The following is a 14,631-nucleotide window of genomic DNA, read 5'->3' on the forward strand; positions in this document are numbered from 1 at the left end:
AATGATTGTGTTCCTAATACAGTAATTATCATCATATTATATTATTCATCATTATCAGCATATCTGATCAGTTCTTTGGGGGCCTGTTTGGTTTAACCGCACTCACTAGTTCAGTTGGTCAACTCAAAAGGCTTATTTCTTGTGACTTTTTCTCTTTAATGAAAGCAGCAATTCTTCTAGACTATATTTAGCTCTACACACACATTTTAATATCAAGGTCTCTTGTTGCTATTTCAGATTAGCTCTATGGGTCAAATTTAGCACATAAGTACAGAATATATCCATGGTTCATGATGTCCTACATCATGTTCTCTTTTGGATTTCTATGTATTCATGCTCTAGACATGACTTGGTAGAACAATAGATCTCATTCTTTGCAAGTATTTGTTGCTGTCTATACATTTGTCTTATGTTGTTTCCTTAGACCTCATTAATACCCCCACAGTCCTCCTAATGAGCTCTCTCATTTCCCAAGGAAAAAATAAGCAGTGTTGATTTATTGAACTGGTTAGAGCAAATAATAGAATAGGATCAATCCAGCATTGTGGGTTAATGGCACTGAACAAAGCTCAGTCATAATTAGATGGACGAAGGACTTTCCTTGTCCAATGTGGTTAAAAATGAATAGATTCTCACTAAATTGTATTAGAGAATAATGCATTCAACCTCAGTAGAATTACTAGCCAGCTCTTTCTATTTATCTAAAGCTCAAAAAGCAGCTGCGTTTTTGTAAAAAGCTATGAATGTTGCAGTCTTATTTAAAGGTATGGAGAAAGAAAAGATCACCCCTTGTTTTGTAATAAGGGGATTTTCAATTTGAAAGAGAGAGAGCCTGTTGTGTGAAGTATGGTTATTACATTCACTATATTCTATCTTTCTCACCAGGAGGCTAATAATGAGGGAGTCTGTGAAGGAGGCCAACGCCATGAGGGTTATCTCACAGCCCCAGATGCTGGATAAGTTGAAGGAGGCAGAATTGCTGCTGGATGACATTCAGAAAGGCCTGAATGATTATTTGGAGAAGAAAAGGCTATTCTTCCCAAGGTAAACAGTCCATTTTCTGTGTCAGCTATGCATGTTTGTATGAAATGTTTGTTCGGATTTCACTCAGGTTTCTCTTTTTCCTGTTCTTTATCACCCTACTAGATTTTACTTTCTGTCGAATGATGAACTACTAGAAATCCTATCTGAGACAAAGGATCCACTTAGAGTTCAACCCCACCTCAAGAAATGCTTTGAAGGCATTGCAAAACTTACGTTTAATATAAAGAAAGAAATTACTCACATGGAGTCATCAGAAAATGAAAAAGTTGAGCTGGTGCAGAGAATAATTCCTTCGAATGCCAAGGGTCTAGTTGAGAAATGGCTTCACGAGGTGAATATACTTAGTCTTTGCTTAGGATTTATTCTATTATAATTGAACCCTTCCAAGAAAATTACTAAATCTCTTTGCCAATAGTTAAGTCATGCGTTATTGCTTCTGCCACTAACTCACAACATAACAGAGGAAAACTATGGACCTAACATACAGCATTGAGATGACAATGGGAAATCTTCACAACAAGCTGTAGAAAAAGCTTTTTTTTTAAATTATTCATACATACATACATACATACATACATACATACATACATACATGCCATACAGATCATGTGTATAGAACTTCTGACATATTTCACAGTAGTACTATTTCTCACCAGTGAAAATTGCACATGTAGTGCTGTTTGGTCACATTAGATTATTGGTACTACCAGATTATATTACCATAGCGTAGTGCCTTACATTCACTTGGGTTCTATAACGTCATGGTAGAAAGTTCATCTGATGCTTACAATATGTTTTTTTTAATGTGTTCATATATAAGCAATAACTAAAGTAATAGTGTAGAATCGGTATTGCTATATTTCACTATATGTAGTGTAAAGCAGATGTATCGGTTTCAGTAAAAAATTTCCTCCCAATTATTTATGTCTAACTCAACCTCAACAACCTCAGCAATCTTCTGATACACGTTCCATTAGAAAAAGTGATCTCTATAGAATTTTAATATTTAGAGTACAATTCAAGAGGACATAACATTTTACATCATGTACTCAAATTCTGGAAAAAATATGTAATCTTCATTTACCACTTCCTTGTTCTTCTTTATGCAACTCAAACTTTCCACCATATGGTAAAGCAGGATCTAGCAGGTAAGTAAGGATAGTCAAAGAGGTAATTGGTTGTAGAGTCCTTATCTATGTGTAAAATAAACTATAGACTGTATTTAACAATGCTAGCTGCTTAGTTATAATTATAGCTAGCGTTCTCTCTGCATGTATCAATATATACCGTCAGACCATCAGTTTTCTCCATCTTTTTTTGTGCACTGATACCAGTGGTCTGTTGTTCTGTGTAGAATGAAAGATACACTAAGCATGTTTTATTGACCCAATATCATAATGTTGGATGCTGTGTAGTTTGTCTTATGAAGTGTAACTGTTATCAAATTGTCCGCTAGGGTCTCACATACCAAGAATGCATGTCTCATAACAGTTAGAGAGGCAAGTTTATCTGTTCTAGATCTGTGTTGACAGGGGGCACTTTTTCATTTGAGCAGATTGATCCAGACGTCTTGTGCAGTTTTATGTGTTATTTGGGCTGGTGTTTGTTGGCTTTAATAAAATACTTGGCTTCTTCCAAGATTTGCCACATTTCTTGGTGCATGTTAGCTGTTGTCTTGTCAGTTTAGCTGTCCCCGGTTTTGTGTTATATTGAGTGGATTAAGCCGTTTTCTTGTATTGTTTGTGTCTTCACAAAAAAATTCCTTTGACAGTTGCTGCTTTGTTAATTTTTGATGTAACAGTTTCAGTGTGAATCTTGTCACTGAAATATAGTTTAAAATGTTCCATAATGTAGCATGAAATTATTGGTTAGTTTTGAAATAGATGTGAAATCATGTGAAGAAAATAAGTATTGCATCCGATCGAGATAAATTCACTGTGGTGTTTTATGGCTTTTTATTCCTATGTGATAGTAATAATGTCTCATGTAGGGATGGAAGCCATGAAATACATTGTGAAAAGTCATCATCTAAAATGGGGGCCATGAGCATGGAAAATGTAATGGCCATGGACCTGATAGACAGTGTTGCAAAGATTCCCGAAACAAAAACCACAGCGTTCAATGCTCAAATTTATCTTTTCTTATACTATGAAATCTTGAGCATTAAATAGTAGGCAAAACAATATATAGTGTAAAATGTGATATTTAAACAGGCAGCATTTTTATGTTGTTACAGCAGACATGTTGAGGACTGTGCAACAGTGAGGCTTTGGACTACAGTATATTTATTGCTGTCTGTTATTACAAGTGGTTAACTATGGTGGCCTCCATCCTTACTTGCACTTTTAGGTATGTAAGGGTTTTTTCTAGAAAATAGTATTTTGTTTCTGCCAATGAGAAGTTCCCTTATGTGTGTGCAGATGTGTTGGAAGCAGAGTTTAAATCAGAAAGTTTTTGTGGTATGGAGAAATATGGTACATGCTGATTTCTAAATATATTGCAATTATGTAGTGTACAATTCAATAGAATTTTAAGTTAGGAACAAACATGCACTTAACGTATCAATTTCTATGCTATCGCGTATTTAAATATTTCTGTATGACTAATATAAAAAAATAAAATCTAGAACTCTACTTGTTTGTCTCTGCTTTCCTTTCTTTGAGTTTCTGTAACATCTTATGTCACTAAAGTTACCTTTTATTTCCTTACTATTATTTGGTGTCAGCCAACCTGGCTTGTGTTATTTCTGGATTCTGGTATGGTAACAAAAATTGGTGAAGCAAACAGTTGTCTTAGGAACAGTTACTTTGCAGGGGCTGTTTACTGGTACAAATCCTCTCATTTAAAAAACAAAAAACATCTTGAACAATAAACATTATGGCATCTGACATACATAATTTTAATATGGATATAGGGAACTTCACATATTTTTCTGCTAGTCTGCAGTTACATACAATCAATTGTTCTCATGGGTGGAAAAAGCTCTCTTGGTACCCAAGGTGGTGGTTTCAGAACGCACCTCACCACCCTCGGTCCCTAAAGTTCAGCATGATAGCTGTTGGATGAACAATCATTTATTTATTCGTCTCCCGTCGCACCTTTCCAGACCAATCCCTAGCATATCTGTTTATACAGGGGAACACCGATTGGTAAGAAATTTAAAGGCAGAATTTATTTTTGACCTATATCTTGTACATCACCTTCTCAATGACACACTAAGCAACTGCCAACACTGCTTACATCTTGTCCTGCCCCTGCTTATTCTTATTTAGTGTGAAATTAACTTACTTTTTGAAAAATTCACATTTTGGTTTATTAGCCCAGCAGCCATATTTTTTCCCTTTGCTTCTCTATCAGGTAGTTCATGCCTCCATTGCTTAGATAGTTCTATGTTTGTAGCCTGACTCCCCACACAAGAAGGAAGGATTATTTGTGCCTCAATCATTACAAGGTAAAATCAAGGTGACCACCATATTGCAGATACATGGGCTTCAAGCACCAGCCTTTGTTAGTACAATTTCTCATATACAAAATAATGTGAAAAAGCAGCGCCAAACAGATACATGAGGAAGGGGTAGAGTTTAATATGGAGAATGATTTTTCACCAGAGTGTTACCTTAAGTAAATTTTTGTGTACACAGTTTACAACTCATTCAAAATGATGTACCTTCCATTCAATAAGAACAGCTTTAGGTTCCTACCAACGTGTATTAAAAAGAGACATCTGCAGCCTCTACTTTGGATTTTGATTATACGTGAATCTCCAGTGGTATTTTCATAGAAAAGGGAGGAAAATATCTCCTATCTGCTATAGCAACAGTAGTTAGTTAATTATTTTTAAGTCAACTTACAGTAAACACATACATCATAGGCTTTGAAAAGGGCAAGTTATTATAATGTATTCATGGATATTTCTCAAGCTGACCTGTATTATTTTGCTTCGAGCTGTGTTATTTTTCCCTAACATTACCTACCCCTAGTAGAGTTCTATGTATTTATTAAACATTAAGTACTGAAAGAAATGTAGAATTTAAGCTCTGTTCATATTTGCGTGGGAGGCTCTCTCACAAATTCAGTCAGTTTTGAAGGGAAGAAAGATGTCAAGGAAACCATACACATAGAACGCAACGGATCACGTTATAAGTCCGTTGGGCTCCAGTGGTATCCATCGTTCGACAGATCCGGCACTGGGTTGTAGCTTCCGTTATAAACTAATTGTGAATAGATCCTCATTCTTTAAACAAATACATTTCCACGTGTGTATTCAATTGCATACCAATTTGGCCCTGTTGAATGCTCTTGGATAAGGAACATGTATATATACTTCAATCATAAATTCTACAGTATATAAAAGCATAGTCACATTATATATTATATACGAGGATTGAGTTTATTAGAAAAAATCTTACAAAAACATTGAGTTGAGATTAGCAGGATATATCCCAGAGGTAGAAGATCTTGCAATAATGAAGCTTGTACCTCTGGGACTTGGGAACTCCTGCTCCCATTGTGCATGCAGGCTTTAGTTTGAGGCGACAGCCAACAAGCTTTGGACACTTTCGCAGGCTATATGCAATTGACAGTACCATTGCTATGGTGCTGGACTTAATGCTTACTATTCTTGCATCTTTGCAATTGTATCTTCATTTGTATAGAGCCCAAAAAATCTCTGTAGTTTATTACTTAGGCCAGAGCAGGGGCTTCCAAATTGCAGAGATACTAGATGACTTGTATATCTCTGTGACAGATCCTCTTAAATATTTATTGTGCAGAGCTTACTTAGTACCACATTTAAACAGGACCTGTCACCAGCATCAAAAATGTAATTATTTTTAGGGATTATGGCTCATAGCCCTGTAATATTAATGTTCCTGTAGCCATTAGGATTAGGGTCTTACTAATATAAAAGTGTGGTATATCTGACAGCAGAAGCCATTTTGTTTGAAACCTGCACATGCTCAGCTCTAATGTTGGGACTGCAGAATGTGCTGGCTACTAGTTGTGTTGTGTTTGCATGTGCGTGATGTGTATAGATATATATATATATACATAGATCTATGTATATATATTTAGATATTTATATATACACTCACACTCTATGACCAAAAGTATTTTGACACCTACATATTATACCTACAGGAGCTTTTATGACATCCCACTCTAAATCCACAAACATTCATATTTAGTTGGTCCCCCCTTTTGCTTCTAAAATAGCTTCCATTCTTCTGGGAAGGCTTTCTACATGATTTTGGAGTGTCTCTGTGGGAATTTGTGCCCATTCATCCAGAAGGGGATTTGTTAGGTCGGACACTGGTATTGGAGGAGAAGGCCTGGCTTGCAATCTCCGTTCTAGTTCATCTACAAGGTGTTTGTTAGGGTTGAGGTTATGGTTCTGTATGTGCCAGTCAAGTACTTCCAAACCAAACTCGTTCAACCATACCTTTATGAACCTTGCTTTGTGCACTTGGGTACAGTCATGCTGGAACAGAAAAGGGCCTTCCCCAAACTGTTCCCACGAAGATAGAAGCATACAATTGTACAAAATGTCTTGATACGCTGAAGCATTATGAATTCCCTTCACTGGAACTAAGGGACCTAGGCTAACCCCTGAAAACCAACCCCATAGCCTTATCCTTCCTCCACCAAACTTTACAGTTGGCACAATGCAGTCACGCAGGTGACGTTCTCCTGTCATTCATCAAACCCAGACTCAGACATCCAGATAGAGAAGAGTGATTCGTCACTGCAAAGAACATAATTCCACTGCTCCAGAATTCAGTGACACCATGCTTTACACCACTCCATCTGACGCTTGCCATTGTGCTCGGTGATGTACAGCTTGTATGCAGCTGCTCGGCCACGGAAACCCATGCCATGAAGTTTCCAGGAACAGTTGGAGGTTTGGAACTCTGCAGTTATTGACTCAGCAGAGCATTGGCGACTTTTATGCACTATGCGCCTAAGCACTCAGCGACCCCACTCAGCAGCTTTACATGGTCTACCACTTTATGGCTGAGTTGTTGTGTTTCCTAAACACTTCCATTTTGCAATAATATAATTTACAGATGATTGTGGAATATTTAGGTGGGAAGAAATTTTACAAACTGAATTGTTACAACGTTGGCATCCTATTACAGTACCACGCTGGAATTCAGTGTGCTCTTTAGGACGACCCATTCTTTCACAAATGTATGTAAAGTCAGACTGCATGGCTAGGTGCTGGATTTTATACACCTGTGTCAATGGGACTGAATGAAACACCTAAATCCAATGATTAAGAGGTGTGACCCAATGGACTTTTGTCCATGTAGTGTATATATTGTTATATAATACACTACAGGTACAGATAAACAGTTATTAAAAAAAAACAAAAACACACAGACATTGGGTAAAACACCTCTATTACAACATACCTGTAGGTATAACATCACTATACAATGATGTGTCCATAGAAACAATGAAATCTAGCACCAAAAATCAGGTGATGGGTTACCTTTAATGGGTCAATCAACATATATTCAGTATTCTTCCATTACTTTCTGTGTTCGAGTCTCTAAAGCATGAAGTAGATTGTGTTTTTACAAAGTGAACAAAAATTGTCTCTTTGCAAATTTTAGATTCTGTAATGCTGATAGTAGCAGATAGCATAAACAAAGCTATAGGTTCATCTAGAGAGAAGAGTGTCTGCAATCAGAGAAACCCTTCAGGACAAGAAAATGCCAGTCTCATGCCATCTGTTATCCATGAGATCACAAAGGTGCCTTTTCTTTGCTGATATTTGAACCTTGGCACACAACGTGCGCTTTGGATTTGTTCCACTACACAAATGCATGGTTTGAAAAGAAACATGATTATATGAGGTTACAAAAGTAACGTTTGAATAATTCCTTATTTTCCCAGGGCCCCTGACTGACGTTTTTGTCAGTTCTGCTTTTTAAGCCATATTGTGTTGCAGTACAAATGTTGTCATGCACCATGAAATTAGAAATCTTGTAAATGGTGTGTATTACCTTTGACACAATGTATTACTTTTGTTGTTCTGTTTCCATAGACAAATAATACATTCAGCTGCAAACTAACACAATACCAAGCTCAGTAAGGCTTTATTACAAACGATTTGATTTACCCTATTTTTACTAGAGAATAAGGTCAACAAAAAAGAGACAATGCAGCCTGTATGTATCTCAAGGGGTTATACGTCTACATATCCGTTTTATTGAGCTACGCTAATGAAATTTAAAGACGTTCTTCACTTTAATATAATGATGCCCTAGAGGAAGGATGGGGTACAATGCACTAATATACACCCCCCGCCCCCATCCTAATTCTTACTCTGATTGCAGGCCTTACTGGGAGTTGTAAGAAAAGTCCAAGGACAGGACATTCTCTTATACATATACGATACTGCCCACCCATCAAGTGCCATGATCAGTGTGGAGAGACAGAATTGAAATAGACTGTATTTAAGAAATTTGAACCCATTCCAATTTGAGCCTGTAGAGTACAATTTTATTAGTGATTAGTGATTTTCTAGTATTATTGGCTTATTTTTCATACAGTAGTATGACACTCATACAATCCACATAGAGTCATTTTCTTGTCTTTAGCTCAATATGGTTAGTTTTGTGTTAGATGCAAATGACGTAGTAACAAAATAGACATAACTGACAAGAAAAAACGGGGCCTGATTTCTGACAACTGGTTCACATAAAAATTGCCCAAAACAACCAAATACGATTTTATTCTATTGAATTTAGTGATCTGATTGGCTACTGTCTCCTCTACATTTAATCTGTATTCGCTCTCATAAATGTGGCGCACAACGTTTTCTCTCTGGCTTTTTTTCCAATCTGTGAGCATTTTTTATGTATACAGGGTAATTCAAAGGTTTCTATGCAAAGAGAACTAGTACATAATAAGTCTCTATACATAGAAATAGGAGGACTCATTTATTAAAGATGTCTACCAGAAAAAATTATTGCCCATAACAACCAATTATAGTGTAGGCTAAAATCTTCAAGGGTAGATTAAGAAGTGTCTTGTCTTTTGTTTTCAATATTTTTGATTGGATTTTGCAATAAAAGAGTTTATCAATTAGAAACATTATAATGATCAAATACAACCTTTACAGGGAGAGGTAGAGGCACTATTTGCTTATTATTATGAATATTACAAAAGAGCAAGATTGAACAAATATAGAATAAAAAAGGTCCCACAATTAAAATATAATTGCTGTCATGTATCAAAATGCGCTTAGAGGCACGGGAGCAACAAGTAACCATGGAGGCAATAGCAAACTCAGAATGGGGCCCCACTGTGACATGACTACTTTTAGCAGCAATTTCAGAGCATGAAAACCTTATCATTATTTTGGTCTCTCTGGATGTTTCCTAAATGTGAAGGAATAATCAAGGGCATTGCTGGAGGGGGGCTGGGTGCAGTAATGATGAAATCATGCTCAAAGTGATATCATGGTACAGGGACTCTGCACACAGTGATGGCAAATTATAGATAATATACACTTCAATGTCACAGGAAAAGGACAATTTACTTAATGAAGTTACAGCACAGGAATCATGTCCACAGTGATATTACAATACAGGAATAATGTACACAGTGATGACACAATGCAAGGAGCTACTCAGTGAAGTTACAGCACAACATTTTCAAAACAGTGATGTCACAAGACCAGTGCATACATTAATGTCACAGTACACAGATTATACATACAAAATGTCATGCACATTCCGACATTACAAAATACACATAATAATGTCACTCTAAGTATAATGTACACAATGATGTCACTGTACAGGTATAATGCAGTGATGTCATAGCAAAGGAATAATGCAAAAGGTGATGTTGCAGAGGTATAATACACATAAAGGGGATTCAATATGTTTTAATACGGTTTTGTAGTAAAACTTGGAATGCAACCACATTTTATTTTTCACGCCTCCATTTAATCATTCATAGTCATCCCTAACTGAACCTTATCTCTGCGTGGAGATGGGCTACCTTAGTTATTGGGCCCCATTAGAGCTGCTGTGCTTGCTACTCTGGTAGTTATGCCAAAGTTTAGAGGCCTCATTACCCATAACAGCCAACCAGGGTTGTACTTTACTTTCGTTTTTATTTTCATAACTGCCCTGGAAAAGAGAAACAAGGACATTGATTAGTTATTATGAGCAACAAGGTCAAGTTTTTTTCCAAGTAAAATTAAAAAATTAACACCTAATCCATATTTTGGACCCACCTGTGACTTTGACTTTTAAATATTTATGCAAATACGCCCTTAGGAAAGTGTCCTTAGGCCTTGTTCAGACGTAGCAGATTTGCTGTGGATTTACAGTGTGGATTCCGGAAATGTACAGTACAATACATGTGAATAGCCATTCAAAACACGATCCACACATAGCAGAAAAATGTATGCAGTGAAATATGAGCATACTGCAGATTTTCAAATCCGCAACATGTTCATTATGTTGCGGAAAACCCATGAATTTTCACAGCAGATTTCACCCTTTTATATATTTAATATATAGGGTGAAATCTGATGTGAATTTACAGCACAATTAGGGGTAAAATCTGCATGTAACAAATTTGTCGTGACGGATTTCTTATTTTACAGGACGTCTGGATGTACCCTTACACAATTTAGAAGTCACTCAAAGCGGCATCCTGCAGGGGAACCTGCCAACAAGGGTTCAATTATCCTGCAGTTCTACAATGATGGAAACAAAGTGTTACGTGGTTCTAATGTAAATCGATGGTCTGCCGTGCAATGGATAAATGTGTTGGGTCCTCTTTAGAGAGAGTAAGGGCTCATTCAGAAGGGCATGAATCTCGTCCGTGTGCTGTGCGTTCAGACAACGCACAGCACACGCACCCATTGATTTAAATGGGGCTATTCACACATGTGTAAGCTTTTACGCAGCGAATGTCTGTTGCGTGAAACTCACTGCATGCCCTATATTGGTGCGTTTTTGCCCACCTAGCCACCCATTGAAGTCAACGGATGCGTGAAAACCACGGACAGCACACGGACGCACATCATATAAATTACATTGAAAAAAAAAAGTGCTTGCGAGAGCATGAAAAATGCATGCTACTTGCATAGCACACAGATGCATAACTTAACGCACATGGACATATTTACGTGCATTTTTTTTTACGCTCATAAAATCTGTCACACTCATGTGAACGCAGCCTAACTCTTAGTGCGCGGCTCTTTGCTCCATGCACATGATGCAGTTACAACCCCATTCACATGTATGAAATGGATTTTTCAGTCCAGTAGGTTTGATCAGAAAAGATCTATGCAGAGTATTTATTGTATGTAAAACAATCATATTCATTTATAGCATTTTTAGCCGTAGAATGTCTATACTAATTACACCTGTTGAGGCTAGTTATGACTAAAGTTTACAATTATTTGATTTAATAAGAGTAAAATCGCAATATTTTACTTCCCTGATTTAACCATCCATCTATTTATTATGTATTTAAGATGAGATTCTTGAAAATTAAGAGTCAATTTAGTTGCTATGGTGCCCGGTATTACTTGTGGAGACATCCACCACTCCTGTAATAAAGGACAGGACCGGTCCTCCAGAGCGAGAATTGTTCTTTGAAACCGCTCTCCACTTTGGTCAAGAGATAAGGATCCTGAACAGAGGATACCCCTCTATTAAATCTCAAAATAGGTTATATGAAAATCTGTTTTCTAAAATGGGTTTTATAAACGGAACAACCACTTTTAACTCCCATTGATTTAAGTGAAGAGGGACTATTCATGTGTGGCCACTAGATTAACTGTATTCTAAATATAAACTACCGGTTTTAAAAGTGATGGTGGAAAGGCAGCAAAGAGGTGTACGATATGTTTTTGCTATAGTAAGAGGGATTTCCATCTTATTGCTTTAACTAAGAGATTATCAATTTTATCAAGCCTCGATGCGGCTTCTCTGCCCCCTGTTAATTAACTATTGAACTAAAAAGATAGGCTGGTTGCTAGGTATTGCCCATTTACAAGACTATGGTTGTTAAGGCAGTGTATCTTTAGTAACTAGCTTTTAGAAGACGACAGCATCCACCCAGGTGTAGAAATATATTAAAACCCAATCAGGGTTTTCTTTTTTCAAGCATAATACCATGTGAACAAACCAATCTACAAATAGTTGTACAAAACAGTTTGTCCACCAATAATAGCAAAATAGTAACTAGTCTTGGCTTCAATGGAAAAAAAAGCTAGATTAGTGTACACAAAAAAAAAAATCCAAATTGTATTGTATATATATCTGGAGTATACTTAATACATAATATCTAAAAGGGTGAGATAGTTTAAAATATAACCTTTAATAAAATTAGTAACAAGCACCAAAAGACACAAAAACACACACTGACATTATAGACAGTATATAATGTCTGAATAGGCTCACTACTAGTGGACTGTAGCTGCAGTAAACAGAGGTGATCACCTCTAAGCTTTTGTTGCAGCCATTGCGTTATACAGTATACACTGGTACATGATGAGCAAAGATACAAATACAAACATTAATACTGTGCCTAAATTCTACCGGTAGTCATATCTAACTTGCTGATGCAACAATTACATTGTAACAAATATGCAGGTAGCTATTTGAGCAAAAACCTAGTCATCAAATGTGCAGGAAATTACCGGGAAAAACCCCCCAAATATCTATAACAGGTGCGTAAGCAGGAACGGTCTTATCCCATCAGATGATTTTGAGTGCTTGGTCCAATATTGTGCAGAGTCCCCTATCGGTAAGGGGACAAGACACGGATTGGGACCTAGTGCCTCCTGGTGTGGGTCTACACGTCCCTAATGCCTGACCTCGGTGCCACAGTCCTATCAAACGGCGACCCCGACCAGAACATTGTCCTAATTAACGAGGGCCCTAGTATGCTCTTATAGAGTAGAAGAAACACAGTCCCACATGGCATGTTTCTGTCCACCGTGTTGTGGACTCCTGAGGGGGCCAAAAGTTTATTCAAAATACGATGTGAATTGTCACACCATACACAGCAGCTTCGGCAAACAGGCAAAACAAGAAAGTTAAGGAGACTTCCAGCAGGCATAAAGTCCTGTTTGGGCTGTTGACTCATTGTGTTGACTCATTGTGTATCAACAGCTTGTTTAAAAAACCCAGGCTGATAGTAATGTATAGCCCACCCCAGTACCACTGTGCATATCACGCTCAGTTATGTCATGTAATGTGCGTGGGAGGTTAGACAGCGTTACTATGCAGCGTTCACCAGTATCCCCGCTTCAGCACACATGCACAATAGGGCATATAGTGTACTCACGTTCGAGCATGTGATCAAACGGCTGCAGGATGTCTGTAAGCATTTCTTGGAGACCTTATGAGGCGTCCTCCGCAACACAATCTATGCGAGTAGCAGTTCAGCTCCTTCATTTAATTAAGCAGGGCTTCTTTGTCAAAGTGTGTAAGAAAGTTCCCTGTATTGAGGATAAGGGACACCAAGCTTATTATATACCCTAATTTTACATGTAGGTAAGATGGCTAAACATAAAGCATCACGCCACTAACTTTCTCACCCTTGTAGATTAGTGTAGCGGACTATGTTATGCTGCCAATTAAAAAAATGTAACAAAAAATAATTGTTCCCGACTGCTGGAATTTGTCATTAAAAAAACCCCCATTGAATTCAATGGAGTCAGTAATGGAATAATTTTCAACGTCTCTCTTAAAACAGTAAAACAAATGCTCCTTGATTTTTATAATTTACCTTCGTTTGCCTCTCTTCAACTAAGAAAACTTTGAGCAGTGTCCATAATACACTTTGTCTCCTTTGTGCCATAAAACATTTGATGTATATTGTTATTATATGCGATCATCTATGGTTTATGATCAGATCACCTTACAACAGTTTTGCTTTCCCAACTATTTAATTTGAAACTGGTCTTTTTTTGCAATCATCAGGCATCTGGTTCAGGATCATGCATCGGATTGTGTCGAGGAGGGATATGGGCGCACATGCAAGTGTCAGTCAGTGCTCTTATAGCAACACCACCTTAACATTGACTGCCATATGCCCCATTAATCATGATAGGCAAATTTCCTATTAACCATGCAAACCACATGTTCCCTTAACTGTGACAACAATTTTCCCCACAGCAGCAGATCCACAGGCCCCATTAACAGTGCCAGACAATGTACTGAACACGGGTTGGTGGTGCTCCTCTCCATCTTTAACTATGAAATGCATGCATATGTACGTATACATGCATGGACACACTTCTGCTGCTTACATCCTATTCCCTGAATCAGCCCTCAGGGTTTGATGATGCACAGTCTGAGGTCCGTGGCCGAGATTCCATATGCCCAGTGCTATAAAGCAGAAGATTAACCCTATAATACTCTACTTTCAGCTCAGTGTATCTGGCTGACATGAAGAACCTAGATACCCTCTAGACATGCACCTCCTTAGCTACATGATATATACTTACCAACATTTGAATCCATAATCGCCATACATTTTCAGCCCAAACCTTGTGCTATCAGGAATGCCTCCAAAGCAACCATAAACTCTCCTTTTAAT

At 37.5% G+C, this 14,631-nt stretch overlaps 1 protein-coding gene across 1 annotated transcript in view; it reads left to right on the top strand.

Annotated features, from left to right (window-relative positions):
• The window catches only part of LOC142750387 (dynein axonemal heavy chain 3-like), a 1,255,980-nt gene that overhangs the window by 315,821 nt on the left and 925,528 nt on the right, over positions 1 to 14,631 (top strand). Inside the window, exons 23-24 of the mRNA XM_075859390.1 lie at positions 886 to 1,044; positions 1,147 to 1,375. Coding sequence (XP_075715505.1) covers positions 886 to 1,044; positions 1,147 to 1,375 — 388 coding nt within the window. The remainder of the gene's footprint in view (positions 1 to 885; positions 1,045 to 1,146; positions 1,376 to 14,631) is intronic.

This window comes from Rhinoderma darwinii, chromosome 3 (genome assembly GCF_050947455.1).
Source record: "Rhinoderma darwinii isolate aRhiDar2 chromosome 3, aRhiDar2.hap1, whole genome shotgun sequence".
NCBI lineage: Eukaryota > Metazoa > Chordata > Amphibia > Anura > Rhinodermatidae > Rhinoderma > Rhinoderma darwinii.